The following is a 19,801-nucleotide window of genomic DNA, read 5'->3' as shown; positions in this document are numbered from 1 at the left end:
TCGTCTCAGCAGAAGCCTTCCCAGCACACCTCTCCAGTGCGGACTGCTGGCCTCTGACCCTGGATCACAACATCCCCAAGAGAAGCTTGTCCTTCCGCCAACACTCAAGAACCTGCTCTCTTGGGTACCCCACAGCCAGAACTCAGATGAAAACCAAGCAAGAAGATGCTGCTGCAGCAGGGCCAACTGCCAATTCAGCTGGACCAGCCTTCCTAAAATTCAGCAAAATCGGACAGTTATATAGCCTTAAATCCAGGCATCCTTGAAATAATGGTGAGGATTGAACTCCACCTCCATTCCCATCATTCATCCATTCAAAAATATCACACTGAAGTCTTGCTATGTGCTGGGCCCCTGGAGCAACAGCGCACAGCCCTCCCCACCCCCACGGTGCAGTTTATACTATCTCCTATTTAGGCAACAGACCAATAATTATGCATTTGTATAATTACTCTGTGATAAGTGTTAAGAATCGGGCAGCATGAGCGAGCGGACCTGACCCACCCCAGGGGTGGAAGAGCAAGGGGGAAAGGCAGGAGATGGAAACTGGGGTGCATCAGGAGGCCAGGAAGAAGCACCGTTTTCTCTGTGCACCAGTGAGCAGAGGGCAGGAAGCTCATACCTTTATGGAAGTCAAGGGGCTCTGAGTGCAAAGGAGGAGGCAGGTGTGCCAGTAGAGAACCAGGCACCCCAATAGGATATCTGTAGTCCCCCACGTAGGTGAGGGCAGTAGCCAACCAGGCCCCCCCAAGGGGATATCTGTAGTTCCCCATGTAGGTGAGCAACACTGGGCGGGTAGTCTCGAAAGCTTGGAGTCGAGGCAGGTATCAATCTTATTTATCCTTTGAAGATATCACCTCTAGAAAGGACTTTGCTTCTCCTCCTGCACCGCGCATGCATGTTTCTGGAAACCTCTGCACAGTCCCTCAGTGTTGCAGCTTTCCGTCTTCCTGTCTGGACTAACTGAAACTCCTATCTATCTTTCTTAGGCTGACAGAAGGAGAACTGAGAACTGCACCCTGTCTGAACACCAAGGGACTCAAGAGGCCCCGGGCTTCGTGCTGAGATGAGGCTCAACAATTCAGACACCCTTAGTCAGTAGTTCTCAGCCTTCAGCCTGCAACGGCTTCCCCTGATGGGCTGGTTAAAGGGACTGGGAAACCATGTTCCCACCATTGCCAACGCAGCAGGTTTCGGCGAGGCGGGTGCTGGTATCTTTGCCTGGTGTCAGGGGCTGCTGTTGTGGCTGATCCTGACCACAACTGGGGAACCGGTAGACCCCCTGCCTTACACAGTAGTCAGACAGCGAGCAGAAGAACCCAGACTCGGGACATTAGCGTAGCAAGAAACTGTACCAGGATCGCTATCTTGGAACTCGAGTCAAACCTGCAGAAACAGATTTTCTTGAGTGAGCGAATCTGCCTGGCTTTTACACCTAGAAATCGGCCTCGCGCTGGGTCCCCCTGACAAGCCTTGGCAGCCAGTCGCGCACAGATTTCTCAAATCCCCAAGCTTTCAAGTGGGAAATGTTGCAGAATGCACCAGTCACAGCTACAGGACTCCAGAACGGTGACACTGGTGACGAAGACAACTTCTGCAGCGCATCAGACCTCAATCTGGCTCAGTGAGTCAGAGGGCCTGGCACCCAATCCTCCTGCGCCCCCCCCCCCCCCCCCCCGCCCTGGAGGCCTCCGAGCCTGTTCTGGCACATCAAGGAGCCCCAGGGTCGCTTCCACAGGCCGTGCTCTGACACAGGACTATTACCTCTCCTGGCAAACAGGAGTAACTGTTGCCTGCTGGAGAAACAGAACCTCCGTGGGTGTTTTCCTCAAAGAACACTAAACCCCATCCCGCTGGTCTGTTAACACCGGGGCCTGAACTCTCCTCAGAGCGAGCCCTCACCGAGGGGTTGTCTGTCTGTCCATAGCATTGTTTCATCACCAATCAAGCATTTCTTGGTTACTCAGCTACCAGTCACCATTTTCTCCTCGATTGCTAATGAGATAATTGCCCTGCAAGAGTTAACTCTATAGCCATTCTCCATTCAAATACACAAAATAGAAAATAATTAGACCCAAACAATCGCATTGGTTTTAAAAGCACACTAATGGACAAAATTGGGGGTGTTCAAACTTGATCCAACATTCATCAGGATACTTGTTGGTCAATTTGCTTAATGAGTGCTCACTTTTCTCTTAAGTTTTCTGGGGTGATATTCTCTCGAAGCAACACATTAAGCCCGCTTCCCTTTTGCAAGGAATTCTTAATGAGTGGCCCCTTGTGTAAAATGATCTCAGTGCCTGTAGGAAACAGCAGAAAATGCCTGTAACTGATCTGTTTTCCAGAACTGAGAAAATCAACAATAAACAACAGCAAACCCTTCCAGTATGTCCCTGGTTTCCCACAGCTTCAGAATAGGCCATCCCTGAGGGTGGGGGAGCCTCCTTTTGTTTGAGACAGACTCTCTCTGTTTAGTCCTGCCACTCCCTACGTAGACCAGGCTGGCCTCGAACTCACAGAGGTCCTCCTGACTGACTCCGCTTCCCAAGTGCTGGGGTTAAAGGCTTGCAAGAGGTGTATGCACCCCTATGTCTGGCTAGAAACCTGTTAATATGGTGATTGAAATCAATCACCAATTGATTTCATCAACTGAAACTCACGCTGGAGGAAGAAAATTTGGTAATTTCTGAAAATTTAAATTAATATTTCAAGCGCTGGCAACATTTTTTTCAAATGATTATAATTAGAAATAGACAAATATTTTCCACTGGGGGAAAAGAGAGGAAAAGGCACCCTAAATCAGGTGGCAATGATGTCTTTTACTAGATGGCATTAGAAGAATAGATGCGGCTTTAATGCTTTGAAAACTACAAACCGACTGTCTCCTTCAGAACTCCCAGGCGGACCAATGGCACAGCGAGTCATTTCTTACAAATGTTCCTCAAAGACAACAGCTCAGTAACGAGCTTCCTGGCCCTTGGCGGCCTCCACCGTTATGTTTTGTTGTAAACAATAAGCTTAGACAGCCGACGTCAGAGGCTAGGAAGTACGTTTGCACACTAATCTCTTTCCAGACAGTTTACAAAGGCAACTCGTCTCCACGACAAATGTCTTTAAATTGTACTTTAAAAGAAGATTGTATTTGCAAAGGCAGCAGCAAGTCTTTTAATATTTCACGTTGGCCTAGGCTTGGCAAATCCAAACATTAACAAACTATACAGTAAAAAGGGGCTCTGGTGTCCGGGAGCTGTTTTGGCTTTAGGGGTGGTAACTGAGTTGCTGAATCTCAATCGCAAAACTGGGTAGAAGAGCAGAATCCAATACTCCATTCAGATGACATCACAGCCGTGTGTGACCCGGTGGGCAGGGCACCCAGAGTATGACATCACCACCCTGTGTGAGCTGGTGCGTGGCACGCCAGAGTGGGACAAATGACCAGTTGTAAACATGGCTCGCCACAGTTCACTCTGAGAAGAGCCAGTAAAGATGAGGGCAGGGGAGGCAGGGAAGTACTATGTCCAACGTGCTGGAGAGTTCTGAAGAGACAGAGGTTCGATCCCTACCAACAACCCCAGATGAAGCCCAACAAGAGAAAACGGGTGGGAATGGGGTCTACAGACAAAATGAGGGCAAGAAGGAAGGAAGGCCTAGACAGAGGGCTGGGCACAGGCACAAAAGACCATTTAGTTACAAGAGCAGATAGCTAGGACCTGCCCTCTTCAAAAGGTAGGAGAGAGAAAAACTAAAGAGAGGAAAAGCATCTCCAGTGTAGAAAATAAAATCTTTCAGCTGGTGGCACACCCCAGTATGTAGGAGGCGAGGGAAGAAGAATCAAGAGTTCAAAGCCAGACACAACTAAATTGTGATTTCGAGGCCAGTCAGGGATACAGGTGGACAGTGGTGATGCACGCTTTTAATCCCAGCACTCAGGGCTCAGCAGGCAGAGGCAGGCGGATCTCTATGAGTTCCTGGTCTACAGAGCAAGTTCCAGGACAGGTTCCAAAGTTGCAGAGAAACCCTGTCTCGAAAACAAACAAAAACAACAACAAAAAAGCATATGGAAGACCGGCATAGTGAAGTTTGGTTTTAACCCTAGCACTCAGGAGGTAAACACAGCCAGATCTTGTCCCTGTGATTGATAGATACAGCTTGCATTTATGATAACTTCACCCATGTGATTTTCTTATATAAATTGCCTGAGGCTCTCTGAATCAAATTGGCTGTGGCATGAGAATTAAGCCCGTCTCTTCTATCAGCTCCATTCTCTCAGGTTCCACTGCCTCTAAAAGTGACAGCTGGCACCCAGCACACACCTATAATCCCAGCCCAGAGGGGTGTGGAAGGAGAGAAAAGAATTCCTGAGACATACTGCAGTCTAGCTGAGAAAACCCAAACTATAGATTCAGGGAGAGAGCCTGCCTCAAAGGAATAAATAGGCGGAGAACACCCAGCGCCCTCCTCTGAGCCCATTCACACGCGAATACAAAACCATACATGTGTGTGTGCATACATGTAGGTGTGCATATACTTTCAGACACACATAAGCAAATCATTTTAAAACTTGGAAGGGCGCTGAGAAAAACGAAGACTTAAAAAGTGGACATGAAAGAACTAAAAAAACACTCAGAAATAAAATACAAAACACAAGAACAAATACAAGTGGATGTGCCACAGAGCACATACAGTGTGGCCTCTCCTGTAACCCGGAATTTGGAGGGCTCAGGCAGAAGATCCAGAACTTGAGGCCATCCTAGACCATACAGAAAGACCCTAGATTGTTTTGTTTTGTTGGTGGTGGTGGCATCAGCAACAGTAGTGGTAGGGGCGGGGGAGGGGTCAGTGTATGTGTGTGTGTGTGTGTGCGCGCGCGCACGCGCGTGTGTCTGTCTGTCTGTTTTAAAGATTGAGGAAGCAGCAGGAGCAGGGGTGGTGGCAGGGTACCTCAGACAAACAGGATGATTTGAATCTAAGCAAATGATAAAGGAACTATCATTTCCCAAGAAAAAAAGTAGGTCTGGAAGACAAAGAAGATCCAACATATCCATGCTGGTGGCTCTGAAGCCGTTGGAGAACAGAACCAACATTTCTGATCTTTGACACGTCTTTAGGGAAGGAAAATGGAAGCCACGCTTGGGATTATAGCTCAAGGGAGCAGTCACATCTGGGGAAAGTCAACCCCAGCAGCCAACACTCAAAACTACTATCCTGCAAAGGGTAAAAGAACGCATTCCTGCGGGTGTCTAAGGTAAAGGTGTGGCCAACTCAGAGGCAAGGAAAACCAGATTAGTGTTCCTGACTTTGACGGCACTTCATGACCAAAAGAGACAGTACGGCAAAAATACTAAAGATAGTTGAGCAAAGACAGGATGGCTGTGGCTTTCTATCAGACATCTGACCTTTAGAATAAAGACTACAGAGAACCTATCGCTGAGACGGCCGCCAGCACATCCCTTCAAAAAGAGGAGCTCCACAGAACACCTCCGCCAGCAGCACCAGGTGTACACCGGCCTGCAGAGCTGAAAGTAAGGGATGGTGGGCAAGAGGTGAGCTCTCCTCAGACAAGAGCTGATTGGAAAACAGGAGAGAGCAAGTTCTGCAAACAGATATCAGCTGAGGGCAAAACAGGCACTTACTCCTTCAAATCCCCAGTTCCTGGCACAACAGGCACAGGGAGCAGACTAGCTGCTAATTTAAATGTCACTCATGGTAGGAGACGAACAGAAAACAGCTCTCAGAAAAAGCAGACAAGAACGCTACCAAAGGTATCTGCCTAAAGGCACCTATTAGAAGAACATTATTGCCATCGGAAAAGACGAACACACTGTCTATCCAGCATTCTCTTTAAAAACAAAATCTGATCATGCTCGAACCACTCAATCAACAATTTACAGGAAAAGCAAGGACTGAAACATGCTAATTGTGGCGGGAATGCAATCAGCGTAATTCCCGCTGACTGACGTTGACAGGGCAAACACACAACCCCTTCCACAGGAGAGCAAGGCTGAACCCCGCCAAGAAGCAATGGCAGGGCGAACCTCCCCACCGAGGCCCGCTCCTCAATTCAGTCAAACACTTACAAACGTCATATTACTTACTTCAACAGGGGAAAGGTGGGTACTGAATACTCCACCGCAGGGTAAAGACATGATTCGTGTCCCAGTTCAAATAAAGTGTCCCTCCCCTGTGTCGAGGGCTTGGGATGGGAGGCAGTGCGATGACAAGAAATGATGCAATTATAGTTCAGAATAGGGAATCAGAATTTTAGAGCTACGTACTGAAAATATTTATAGATGAAATTTGACTTTTCAGGAATAAGTAGATGAACTGGGAAGGGGCAAGGCAGAAAGACCTGGCTGCTCTTGTGGATCTGAGAGCTTGCTACTCTATGTTGTCCTTGAAATGTCACTTTGATTAAAAAAAAAAAAAATGTTAGCCAGGTATGATAACACACACCTGGAATCCCAACATTTGAGAGCTGAGAGCAGGAAGACCACTAGTTTGAGGTATCCTTGCCTACCTTGAAGCCAGCCTGGGTTACATAAAACAATGTCTTCAAAGGCCAGCAACAATGCAACCATAAAATTAATGTTTGCTCCTCCATGTTGAAACAAAAATGGTTGCCAAAAGGAAAGGTTTTCAAAGAGGCCAGGGAGCAATACAAATCAGAGGCTTCCTGCTGCTGTTTTAAATGTGTTTGCTCTTTCCCAGACAAGTGACAATAAATTTAAACACGGTTATACTCGCTAGTTTTTATTATCAACCTGACACAACCTAGGATCACCTAGGGAGAGGAAACCCAGGCAGAGTAATTGTCTTGATCGGACTGGCCTGCGGATGTCTGTCTGTAAGACTTTTAATGGGCAATTGAGGCGGCACTCCCAGCTTACAGAGTGTGTCGCCATTCCTAGGCAGCTGCGCCATTCCTAGGCAGCTGCGGCTGAGCTGTGTAAGAAAGCAGGCTGAGCAAGTCGGGTGGGAGGAGCCAGGAAGCGGCACGCCTCCATGGTTTCTACTTCAGTTTCCGTCTCCAGGTTCCCGCCTTGACTTCCCTGGATGATGGACTGTTAACCAGGAAAGTGAAATAAACCCCTTCCTCCCCAAATTGCTTTGGTCATGGTCCTACCACAGCAACAGAAAGCGGGAACGAGGGTCTAGTTAAACGCAGGCCCTGAAATGCTCGCCCCAAACCGTAGGTCCTATCCCCCATGACAGAAGGTCAAACTCTGAACAAGTGTTGCCGACAACAGGCTTTGTGACCCACGTGTGCATGTTCGAAGCCAGCGATTTTTATCAATAGTGCTTGATGCCACATGTCAAGCTCCTCGGGCTTCCTCCCTAAAACCCTCAACTCAGAGGTGTCCTTCCCAGTTCCATCATCTGTCCCCAGATCCCTCCACAAGGGCCAGATCTCCACCATCGGGGCAGACAGAGAGGACCTTTTAGCCCTTGTTCTGCAGTTTCAACACTCAGTTCACTGGGTCCCAGACTTTTTCCTCTTTTTTTCTTTTTTTTTTTTTCAGGGTGGGAGGGTTAGGGGGTGGGGTGGCGTTCAAGACAGGGTTTCTCTATGTAGCCCTGACTGTCCTAAAGATCTCACTCTGTAGACCAGGCTGGCCTCCAACTCAAAGATCCACCTGCCTCTGCCTCCCGAGTGCTAGGACTAAAGGCATGCACCACCAGCGCCCGGCTTTTTTTTTTGTTTTGTTTTGTTTTGTTTTGCATTTGGTGCTCTCTAGAAGGGCACACCTGAATTGGATTGGCTTTGGGGATAAAAGAGATACAAAGAGAACTGACAGAGAGCGGATCATCTGATACAGTTTTCCTCATGAAGCCCACATTTTCTGAATGGGATCGAGACGGCCAGGTTGGCAGTGTGGATGAAACGCTCTGCCCCCCAGATCCTAAAGGTGAGGACTGGCCCAGTGTTTCCATTCCGTGTTTCTGTCAAATGAGTTCCAGCTGAACCAAGAATGGCAAGCCACTGGAACAGAAGCCAATGGTCAGTCCTTCCTGGGAAGGGAATGGTCCCATCACCCAAAAAATCCCACCCACCTGGTCCCTATGCTGTTCCCTCCACTCCATCTTTGAATAGCCATCTCTTTTTCCTTCACGGTCACCTTCTCTGACCTTTCCCTCTGCTTTTGACCAGAAGCTGCTAAATTCAATGGATTTTTGTAAAACAGGCCTTCAAATGTTTTCTCTACTCTTTTCCCCTCCCTGCTTTTCTGGGCTCTTGAGAGGAAAAGAATTCACTAGAACAGAGGCCCCAGGTCAAGGGTGTTCACTGCTATCCCCCACCCAACACTCCAATTTAAGAACAATAGCCTAACTGGGCGGTAGTCGCCTTTAATCCCAGCACTCGTGACAGAGGCAGGCAGATCTCTGTGAGTTTACTTAAGGCCAGTCTCGTCTACAGAGCAAGTTCCAGGACAGCCAGGGCTGTTACATGGAGAAATCTTGTCTCTGAAAACAAAACAACAAAAGAACAATACGACAGAATGAAGCTGTGCCACTCAGCGGACGACACCCCGCGGCCGTCTGTCATGCACCCCCTGTGTCGGGAGGGGCCCCTCACCACTGGCATCTCAATCGCCCAGCCCCTTTAGAAGACAGGGGTTCTAAACTGGATGATCATTTTAAATAATGTCCCTTGAAAATGCTGAAATGTAAATTAGGCAACACATTCAGATCTGAAGAAAAAAACTCAAAACCCCTTCTACATATGCTAGCTTATTTTAAAACTGGGGCGGGGGAGGGAGGGGGTGGAGGGGCAGGGGAGGGTCTTCTATCAAAATGGTGCTTTCTGGTTCTGGTCCAGTTCAAAACGTACCTACTACTTCCCTGTGTTAAACACACATAGTATATGAAAATAAATCCAAGAACATTCAAGGACAAATTTGTTACTAGCTATTCTAATGCCTTCATATTAAGAAAACCACAGCTGGTTACATGACACATACATCCCTATACCCCCAGCACTTGGGAGGGTGAGGCAGGAAGATCAAGGGTTTGAGGTCCACCAGGGCAACATAGTAATTATGAGGCTAGCCTGAGCTACATAGTGAGACACTGTGGGGTCAAACAATGAAGGAAATCCACACTGTGACACTTAGGATGGAAACAGAAATGCGTTTCAAATATTCTACGACCTAATAAGCACTTTTAAAATACCTGTCTAATTTCTCTGCTTTTAATACAGTTATGTTCCATTTTTAAGCATACACTAGCCTGGTAGAATGACAGTCAATGCCACCAACCCTGAACATTCTAATGTCTCCAGTACAGTTTCCCCCCTGAATCGAATACATGCGCTGGACTCCATTCTGTGCGTAGCTCCTCCCAATAGAGACACAATGACTGGAAATCCATTGTGACCACCGTTTCTTTGTTCTCAACACAGAGAGAAAACTCTCAGCTTAAGAGTAGACTATTATTTTCAAATTACTGGTAGTTTCAGAACATTTGGGAGGACCGTTCCCCCACTTCCTAAACCTTTGAAACACTTCAAGTCACTTGAGGCAAGCTGGATATTTTGCCTCACAATTTAAAGAGGCGGACAAAGGAGACAAGTTTCTCCTCTTTTTCATTCTTCTACTCATCTTTTCCCCACTAGGTCAAGTGTCAAGAACCTACACCTTCCCTTACGTGACAGTACTGTGCCCACTACAGCCACCTGCTCTTTGTCAGGTCCAAAGAAAACTAGTTTCCCGAGCTCCAAAACACAGTCCGTATATGAACACAGAAATGAGTTCATTCCTGGGTATACAGACTGCCAGAGACCTAGCCCTCTTTCCAATATTGTTTGGAAGAGGGCCCACCAGTAATCTAAGAGCTTTTTTTTACCCTTTTTCTTTTGGGGGGTGAGGGGTTCAAGACAGAGTTTCTCTGTGTAGTTTTGGAGCCTGTCCTGGAACTAGCTCTTGTAGACCAGGCTGGCCTCGAACTCACAGAGATCCGCCTGCCTCTGCCTCCCGGGTGCTGGGATTAAAGGTGTGTGCCACCACTGCCTGGCTCTAAGAGCCTTCTAACACAGCAGTAGCAGCCACAGAATCTGGAAAGAACCTATGTGTTTCAAACCAAGCAGAGACCTTTCCAAGGTCTTACTCATCCCACGTTTTGCTAGATCAAAAAATTTCACATTTAAAAAAAAAAAAAAAAAGCTTTTGAGGCCTGTTGAATACCGTATTTCCCATTTCACTACAGATTTACGTTGTCACTGAATGAAGAACGGGAGTCATCTCCTGTCACTGTCAGATGCTCAGGTATTTGGAACCATGGCTGGGAGAGACTTGAAGAGGATGGCAGGGAGGGAAAAGGTGTAGTGCAATTAGCCTTGGGCTTAAAAACAACTCACAGTTCATACCTGAACTGGATTTGCATGATACACACACAGACATAATCACATGCAGAAGCGAGATGCATACTTTTCCATTTTTTAAAGTTATTCCTCTGAATAGGCAATTACTTGACCAGATTTCATTTACAAAAATCTCATCACATATGGCATTGTGGGAAATGCTTCAATTTTTGAAGCATTCTGAAAAAATCCAGGTGCCCTGAAGATGAGCCCACATCACCTTGTACTCCACTCTCCAAAGCCTCTTCATGTGGGAGCCTTTTGGCTCACTCAACACTTAACGTTTGCTGTTCAAACCTTGACAGAATCACAGCCCTCTTCAAAATTTACTTCGGGTCCCTGAAATGCCTCTGAGTCCACCATTCTATTCAAGGAGCAATGCCTTGTCCGCCAACCCAATTGTAAGGCACATGACCAGACTGCCAACTAAACCTTCTGACACACGACATGCCAGGGGGTCTGCCTAGCCCTGATCTCCCTGTGGAGAGCCAGGAATCCTACCTTACATGCCATCATTCATTCTTTCATGATGTTACTGACCGAAAGAAGCTGACGAGCCGCGCCGCGGCTTCTACTACCTTACTCCAGATCCCGGTTGATCTAATGTGTGCCTTTGAACCATGACTGGGAAATGACCCAAGGGAACGGGCAGATGGGAAGGAAGAGTGGTTGGTAAGTCACAGAAGGAGCAATTCACCCTGAGTAACCAAGAGGACAGGAGGGTGGTACTGAGCATTCTGCATCCTCGCTGAGCTTTCTGCCCAGCCACAGTGCAGGGTACCCCACAGCACAGGCGACCCCCGCAACAAACCATCCTTAGGTGGGGATGGATCTCTCTAGACCTCAGACTTCCTTAGGTCCCTTATCTTGACACTCCACGGCACAAGTTACTCTGTGGTTAGGTGACCTACCCCAACAGATCAATAACCTATTTTTAGGCTGTGGCTTCCTCACCGGCTGTTTTCCACAGAGCCAAGAGCTGTGAGTCCACGCAACACATATGAGAAATTCTCCACCCCACACCAACGGGGTGAGGAAACAAGCAAGGCCAGTTATTTTCTCATTTCCAAATTACGTAACGAGGACTGCAGACCATAGAGGGGACATCAAGCCAGCTGAGTTAGGCGGGATGGGGCCATATCAAAATGACATTTGGCTTCCCTCCTGTCTCCTGTAGAGATCCATTAGCCAGCTGTGGTAGTCCTTCTCAGCCCACAATTAAAGAACTGTTTTCCCGAAAACAATCCCAGTCTCCTTCAGGGCAAGGCATGCCCACTGGCGGCTTGTGACAGTCTTGTCACAGGCTACAAATACTTGAAGAGTGACAGTCGCTAAACCTCCCTCACCTTATCGTCTCCAGGCTTAATAAATCCAATTTCTCTAAGCCGCCTTCAAAGTCCTTGTTTCCCCAAAGTGCTCTGTCTGCGTCTCCACCCAAAGCATCCATTTGATTCACATCCCCACCGGACAGTTCCTTTCATGACATCTTTCTTTTCATCATATGACCGGTGCACACTTAACACAGAATTCTTTATAATCCCCCAAATCCTTTCATAATAGTGTTGAGCCAGAGTTTGAGACTATGGGGTTTCATTTTCTTTCTTACATGGACCTGACCCGAAAAAAAAAAAAAAATGAATTTCATTGATATCGAGCTTGTGTCTGTGAAATTGAGTTTCCGGTAAGTGTAACCCCGAGGTGATGAATGAACAAGCTGGTCACCATGCTCTTCCCCCATAAAGAGCCCATGCCCAGCCTGAACTGTGAACCCCAACATCCGCCATTACTCCCAGGCTCCAGCTCTCCTTCCCATGGCTTGGTGGCTGGCAGGTAGTGCCAACTGGATGCCATCTTTACGCATCTCAGTCTCAGTCTCGTGGGCACTCTTCCTTGTTTCTAGAATATGCCTAACGCATAGGGCTTCCCATCCCCTTTGTCCAATACCACCGAACAGCCTAAAATGAATTGTCCCTCTCTACAGCTCTCCGTTAATACAGGGCTGTCATTCTGAGGTGAGGCACCCTTTAAAAAAAAAAGCTCCTCCTAGCCGGGCGGTGGGTGGCGCACGCCTTTAATCCCAGCACTCGGGAGGCAGAGGCAGGCGGATCTCTGTGAGTTCGAGACCAGCCTGGTCTACAAGAGCTAGTTCCAGGACAGGCTCCAAAGCCACAGAGAAACCCTGTCTCGAAAAACCAAAAAAAAGAAAAAAAGAAAAAAAAAAGCTCCTCCAAAGCAAAGGATCATCCACAGTTTCCAGAAGGCTGACGCAATCCAAGTGCCCATCAGCTTGTGAATAGAGAAAGAGCACACACAGTCAGTATACACATAACAGCAGAAACACTGGTCAGCCTTAGGAGGAAACCCTGTCAGGTGTCGTGTTAGCATGTGCCACCAGCACCAGAGAGAGGGAGGCAAGGTGGCCAGAAGTTAAGAAGCCAGTTTGGTCAACATGGCAAGACCTGTTTCAAAAATACAAACAATTAACATGAAATTCTGGCCTTACACAACAAAGAAGAACCCCTGGGGACATTATGGTAACTAAAACAAGCCAACCAGAAGGCAGATACTGTGGGGTTAACCAGTCCCAGACACAGAACACAATTCGGAGCCAGTGATAGCCAGGGGGATGGGTGGGGAGGAGCTCTCTAGTGGGTACTGGCTTTCAGTTTTGCAAGATGAAGCGATAAAGCTGGTTTCATAACAATATGAATGTACTCAATACCCCTGAACTGTGCATTCCAAAGTGTTAACGTGGTCAATTTTAGGATATACCAATTTTACTTTAAAAATAATAACTAAAAAGACTCTCCCTTCTTCTTGACTGCCTATAGGAAGACTATCCCAAGTTTGGGGGCAGGACGGGGCACTGTTTTCCAAGCTGTGCTTAATTGAACAGAAGGCAAAGCAGGTGGCCCTGAACTGGTGACCTTGTTCACAGTCAAGTCCACCTTGGCCTGGCCTCCAAGGCCTTCCTCACAATTTGGACCTAGCTCAACACCAAATACACCTCCCCCCACCCCCCCCCACCCCCTGTTCCTTAGGCTAATCTAATCGGGAGGCCCACGAGTCTACCTTTATACCCTCTGTTTCCTTACCCTCAGCCATCTGACCAAAGATTGGGTGATCCTCAATAAAGATCTGAACATCTTGTTCCACGTTTCTCTCGATTCTTCCAACTATCACAACTATAGATCTTCTGCTCCCCTTCTGAGGGGTTCAGTCTTATCTCAAAGTAAGATCTCCCATGTGGAGATCCACAGTCCCCTGGTCTGTGCTAACACCCGCCCAAATAGACTTGAGGCACCTCTCTTTGAAACCGCTGCCCACCCACCATGCATCTGCACCCCCAGTTTTACGTCCCTGCCACAGAAGCTCCTATCTGCTGTCCCGGTGAGGACACAGCAAGGGATTGATAAGCTTTGTTAAACTGATCCAGCGTTCTCTAGCCTTGCCTGTGTTCAAAGCGTGGTCCAGTGAATGACAGAGCTGTTAAAGCCAAGGTTTCCAGCCCACTGTGGGTCAGAACCCAGCCAAGGGCAAGTTTACAAGATCGCTGCACTCCCAGGGAAGTAGTCCAGGAAAACCCCTCCGGAAAATTCCTATGGTTCTATATTTGCACAGCCATAAACGTAAGGGAAGGACTATGGAGACCAGAGGAGGGGCTTATTCACCTGGATTCTCACTCCCTAAACTTTTATCCCAAACTCTGTAAGCCCTTTGGTGGAAAGTCAAGGGACCTGGGTGAAGTCAACTACAGAGCCAGGAAAAGCAGCACGCATCACCATGGGCAGAAGATGTTTTTAAAGACCTAGTCATTCAATGAATAAGTTTCATCTTAATAAAAATCCAAACAGGTAAAAAAAACCAAAGCCATCAGGTTTTACGCCAGTTGCACAGTTGCATTTTCCCTCTCAGAGACTAAGCCGAGAGGGCTATGAAATCCCAGCCCTGCAGAGACCACCCACTTCCTAAGAGGGGCTAAGCAAGCCACCTACAGAACCTCCTGTGATCAATCCCCAGCCTTTGCGCCTTGACCCCGCTGCCCCTCCCCCCACGCAGAGGGTAAGCATCTGGTATCTGATCGCACAGCGGGTAAGTGGCAGAACAGGATGTCAATTCCAGAAACTGAGCCCTGAACTCTGATGCCATCTGCCCTAAATAACTGAACTTAAACGTTACATTCCGTCAAGGTGTGTATGGGAACACATCAGGGCCAAAATGGAAGCTGCCACATAAGAGGGATGGCAAGTGATGAGGTTGGAGCATTTTGTTGGAATCGTCTTCCATGTTTTCTAGATGCATCCGTTCAGCCAAACAAGCATGCCTAGGAGCTGGCTACTGGCTTCAAACGACTCTTCATTTATTGGAGACTGAAGTCCGAGATGAACCACACAATCCAAGCTTGCTCCCAGGTCTCTGCTGCTCAGCAAGATCCATGCCGGATTTGTCCTCGATTCAAGCGTTTCCCTACCGCTGACTCCCTTCCAAGCTCTGCTCACCCCAGAACTGCAGCCGTGAAAATAGTGACTGGTGCTGCTGAAGCTGCATATGAAATTTTACATATTTGGATCCCTACAAATGTCTTTTAATCCCACTTTTGGAAAAGTCACCACACATGACTACGGCACTTCCCACACTCCCACCCGCCAACTCTTGAACCTAATTCATCCTGGAGAGATGAGACTGTGGCCCCTGCTTCTAAGGGCTTACCCTAGATCCAGCTAAGACATCGGCTCTGGACATCCTGGCTGGTTTGCTCATTTCCTCGTGTCCTCTCATCAGCTGGAAGTAATGAGTCAAGGTCCTAGGAGTAACTTCTAAGGACTGCCAACAACCATGGCAAAATCCGTCACCAAAACAACGCCTGCAGCCTCAGCTCACTCAAGGAAGTCCACGGAATACTTGGCACATTTCTGAGGAGAATTTCTTCTGGGAGTGCAGTAAATGGTCACTGTATTTCTCTGTGCTGGGCCAGAGTAAACGACCGCTGAGAAGCCAGTTATCAGGGACAAATATATAACGGTATAATCATCTTTACTTGAGGGGGGCTGGGAATGGTTTCCAACTTCATTTTAGAGATAACTTATCTTCCTTTCTGAGGAACCCTAACTAGATGGGACCAGCTAACCCCTCCCCCAACCCCTCATACAACAGGCTCACATGCACCTGGTTCAAGCTATTCAGTCAATCCTCCTGGCAAATTAACTCACCTAAAGTGAAAAGACTAACCAAATGTTCCAAGACAAATAGTCTGAAGCCCTCTTACCCAAAACAGCAGTCCTGTGTCCTTGAACCCTCAGAACAGGGCTGGGCATATAATAAGCACTCATTAAATGATTTTGTACGTGTCTTACTTTACAACAAATTCTGGCGAACTGTTTAAATGGATATGGAGCTGAGCTCAGGGTCCTTCACTCATTATTTTGGGCAAGTAACTTGTTCTCCAATAGGAAAATAGTAGAAGCTATAGTGGCCCAACCTCCTGGGCCCCCTAAATAGGGAAACAGCAGGGAAAGCCCTCAACACGGGGCCTGGCAGACATTTGCTGATTATAAAGTCCCACGTATGCACAAAGCATATCCATGATATGATATTTAAGGCACGTTAGAAAGCATGTTGCAAAGGCACGCCTTGCATGACTTAAAACGTCATAAGAAAAAAAGGAATGCGTGGATGGGTGGGGAAAGTGTAATTATCTGGGCTCTCTCTATTCCAGAATTATCAGATTATTTCCAGTAGGATCATAAACCAGAATGCCAGGTGCATAAATTACTAGGGTCTTGCACCTGCAGGAAAGGGGGAAGGTCTGATTCACTGTTTCAGGACCATCCTGTTGAGCTCCAAAAGCTGTGAATGCCCAGGAAGGAGGAGGGGTTACTACAGAGCAAGCACTTGCTGGCCCTCCAAATGGAGAGCACAACATAAACAAAAACACAAAAGAGCTTCCTGCTAAGCAGGAGAACAGTTTCTCTCTCTCTCTCTCTCTCTCTCTCTCTCTCTCTCTCTCTCTCTCTCTCTCTCTCACACACACACACACACACACACACACACACACACGCACACACACACATCCCTTAGGCCGCGATCCTTCATGATGCAATGTCTTCTAGCACTTATAGGGAAACCGAAGCCCCCCACCCACTCCGATTTCAAACGACCCACCCAAGAGTGCAGAATCAAGGAGGCTGTAGGTTTTGAAAGGGGGCCTGAAACTGGAGGGACACACAGCAAGGGTTTGTTGCCAGAAAGTTACTGGTCAGAGCACACTAATCAGGAGGAAGATGTAAATCATTGAGTCGTTTCAGCTTTTGAAGGGGAACTATGATCTTTCTGGCGTTCCACCTTGTCTAAAGAAGAGCAAGGTGGAACGTGTAAAGATCGCTGGGGGCGTTTTCGGCTAAGTGGTCAAATACGTCTCGGAATCCAGACACTCATTTGTATTTCCTGACGACCCCTCCTCTGGTACAGGGGTCCAGATGCAAGGTCTCCCCCACAGGAAAGCCCTCCCGGGCCTTTCAAAAGCATCGGGGGAGTGGGATCTGGAAAATGCAACCAGCGGCGGGCTCCAAACAGGTCACAGCGTTGCTGTCCGTTGGGCGCTTCATTCCAGAGCTCAGATTCTCCGTAACCTATAGCATCAGGGTAACCTCAAAGGGTTTCTAGGTTTTGTTTTGAAAAGGATCTGGCAGAAACCAAGGATTCAGGGACTAGCCAGGCGACCCGCACAGGCAGCGCACCAGCGACACCTGGCCAAAAGGGGCAGGGCTAAGGAGCTCCAGGAGCCTGCAGATCCTCTTCCACCTTGCGACCCAAGTTCCCGTGCAGAGGTACCCTGGTTTTCCTAACAACTTGAAGAAACAAATGGGCTTTGCACGAAGTTCACCCCTTCACCCCCCACCCCACCCCAATGCGGCCAGAGGATGCTATCACGTGGGAGGGGGTGTCTAGATCTCGGGATTCCCAAAGAAAACGGCCACCTGCGATTACAAGTCTCATACACTGCGACCAGGGTTTCCAAAGCTGGGGTGGCCTGGCTCGTTCCTCATACTGTGCGCACAAGGTGGCATGGAACAGCTGCGTCCCCGCACGAGGACCCTGCTTCCCAGGAGCTGGCGGCCAACGTAGGCTGCAGCAGCTCCCGGGCGCGTGGCAGCAATGAACACCGTGCGGCTGCAAAGAGGGGCGAGCCTTTAGCACGAGATTTACAAAAGGAAAAAGTCTGCAACCTAGCGGCTGTTCGCCACACGCCTGGCTCAAGTTGTCCCTGTAGCCGCCACCTACAGGATCGCGGGGTCCCGCCCCAAAGCCGCACGCCGCGTGTTCCCCGTGCAAAAAAAAAAGGGGGGGGTTTCACAAGCGAGCCCGAGATTCATTTCCACGGGTGGCGCCGCGCACGACCAGAGTGACTGCGGCTGAATCCCCAGCCCTGTGCACAAAGAGCGCCCACGGTGGGAAAGCAGCGGTCTCAGTGTAAAGAAAACGGCTCTCCAACTTTGCCCGGCGCGCGCCCGGGGACCCGTGGGCTGATTCTCACGGGTGCCGGTCACCCACACGCAACTTTTAACAAAAGGAAGCCGTGACCGCGCCTCGCACTGAAAAAGGACTCTCTCGGTGCGAAGCCCGAGGCCGCCCGCCACTGCCACCCGGGCTCAGCCGGCACAAAAGCGTCGCCAAACTCGCCCGCAGCCCCGCAGCCCCGCGGCCCCGGCTCCTGGAAGACTCTCGGCTCCAGGTCTCCACAGCCGGCCGCTGCCGGCTCCTGGCGCAGGTGAGCGAGGCGGGCCAACAGAGTCCCGCAGCCGCCCGCCACCTTCGCACGGGCTGTAACGCATAGGCGGAGGAAAAGCCAACAGTCACCACTCTGAACGCACCCCGGCTGGTGGCACCCCTCCCGGACCCAGGATTGCACCCACGGGGTGGAGGGTGCAATCCTCTTATCTGCCGCGCTCTCCCACCTGTCTGGCCACGGAGCAGGACAAACAGGACGCAGAGCAGATCCCAGGCGCCGCGAGCGCCTCTCATCGCGGTGGCTGCGCTAGACTCTGAGATCCTCTCTCGGCTACAGCTCTCGCCCAAGTGCACCGAGCGCGGCAAAGCCGAGCCCCCAGAGCCACTAGCGGCGCGCGACAGCCCCTCCTCCAGCGCCCTCCCCCAGCGCGCGGCCACGCCCCTCCCTCCTCCAGCCCGGGTCGCGCTCCCTCCCGCTGCCTGGTGCCCGGGACTCTCGGGACATGCTGATCCCGGGGTCGCTGCGCCCTCTGAGACCTGGAGCACCCCTAGCCCCTCCATCCTGGATCCTCTTCCTCCCGGCACTCTCCCTCCACCCGTGGTCCTCCAGCCCCAGGCCGCTCGCTGGTCACGCAGGTGCTGCCTGCGCTTTGTGAAACCTGGCGCCACGCGCGCTTTAGGCACCGGCCAGCCACCTGGCAGGTGCTCCCTAGACAATAAAGGACAACCGCAGGGGTCCCCCCTCCCCTCCGCCCCAACACCGTCCGGAGCGGAGAGGCTGTACTCCGCCGGCAGTGGAAGTGTTACGAATTGGGACTGCCGGGCGAAAGGATTAGGAAATTGGGTCCCCTACATTGTTCTCCGTTCCTGCTAGTAAAGGGGCCACATGTATTTGTGGCGCCCCGCACCGCGATGAAAGGCTAAGCCCACGTTTAAGTAATTTTTCTTGCCCAGTTTCTCCACCTGCTGTGAAACCTGTAAGAACACAGCTGATTTCTATTGGCCAGCGTGGACCTCCGCCCAACCAAGCTCCTGCTGAGACTTGTGGAAACTGGGCCAGTGGAGTGTGGTGGGGCTCCTTGCGAAGTAGTTAGCTTTGGAAACACGGGTTTTAAGGCCCATTTGCATTTGGGTGCCTTTTCTCTCGTAGGTTTTCTTTTTTTTTTTTTTTTAATCTAACCCCATACCCCGATTCCCACGCCATCCACAACTCCCCCCCCCCCCCCACACACACACCTCTCTCCTGTTCTGGCCAGCCTTAGGAGCTAATCAAAAAGTAAAAAAAAAAGTGAGTGTTTTGCCTACATATATATTTGTGCACCACGTGTGTGACTAGTGCCCAGGAAGGTCAGAAGAAGGCGTCAGATGCCCTGAAACTGGAATTACAGATTCACCTTGTGGGTGCTGGGAGCCCAACTGCTCGGAACTCTTCCTGTGCTTAGCCAGTGACTTATCTCTCCAGCTCCTAAAGTAATCCTGTTAACACAGCATCTACTTAGGAGCATTTTGTGGTTACTGTGGCTATCTGTGGGTGGACGGTGGTCACTGTGGCTATCTGTGGGTGGACGGTAACAATCGCCCCGTAGTGGGTTTTTATAGTTTTATACCCCATTATCCAGGCTTCCAACTAACTCTGTGAAGTAGGGAGAATAGATGATTATTACTTTAGTTCTTAAAGTGACCCAAGGTTACACACCTAGTAGTGGGGAGACAGAG

The 19,801-nt window shown here is 49.4% G+C and overlaps 1 protein-coding gene across 2 annotated transcripts in view; it reads right to left on the bottom strand.

Annotated features, from left to right (window-relative positions):
- Window positions 1-18,423, bottom strand: part of Kit (KIT proto-oncogene, receptor tyrosine kinase) — a 77,576-nt gene extending 59,153 nt beyond the window's left edge. For both annotated transcript variants that reach the window (XM_057772229.1, XM_057772230.1), the window contains exon 1: window positions 18,313-18,423. In XM_057772229.1, coding sequence (XP_057628212.1) covers window positions 18,313-18,379 — 67 coding nt within the window. In that variant the 5' untranslated portion in view covers window positions 18,380-18,423. The remainder of the gene's footprint in view (window positions 1-18,312) is intronic.
- Window positions 18,424-19,801: the final 1,378 nt, after the last annotated feature.

This window comes from Chionomys nivalis, chromosome 6, assembly GCF_950005125.1.
Source record: "Chionomys nivalis chromosome 6, mChiNiv1.1, whole genome shotgun sequence".
NCBI lineage: Eukaryota > Metazoa > Chordata > Mammalia > Rodentia > Cricetidae > Chionomys > Chionomys nivalis.
This window is presented reverse-complemented; position numbering and strand designations above follow the sequence as displayed.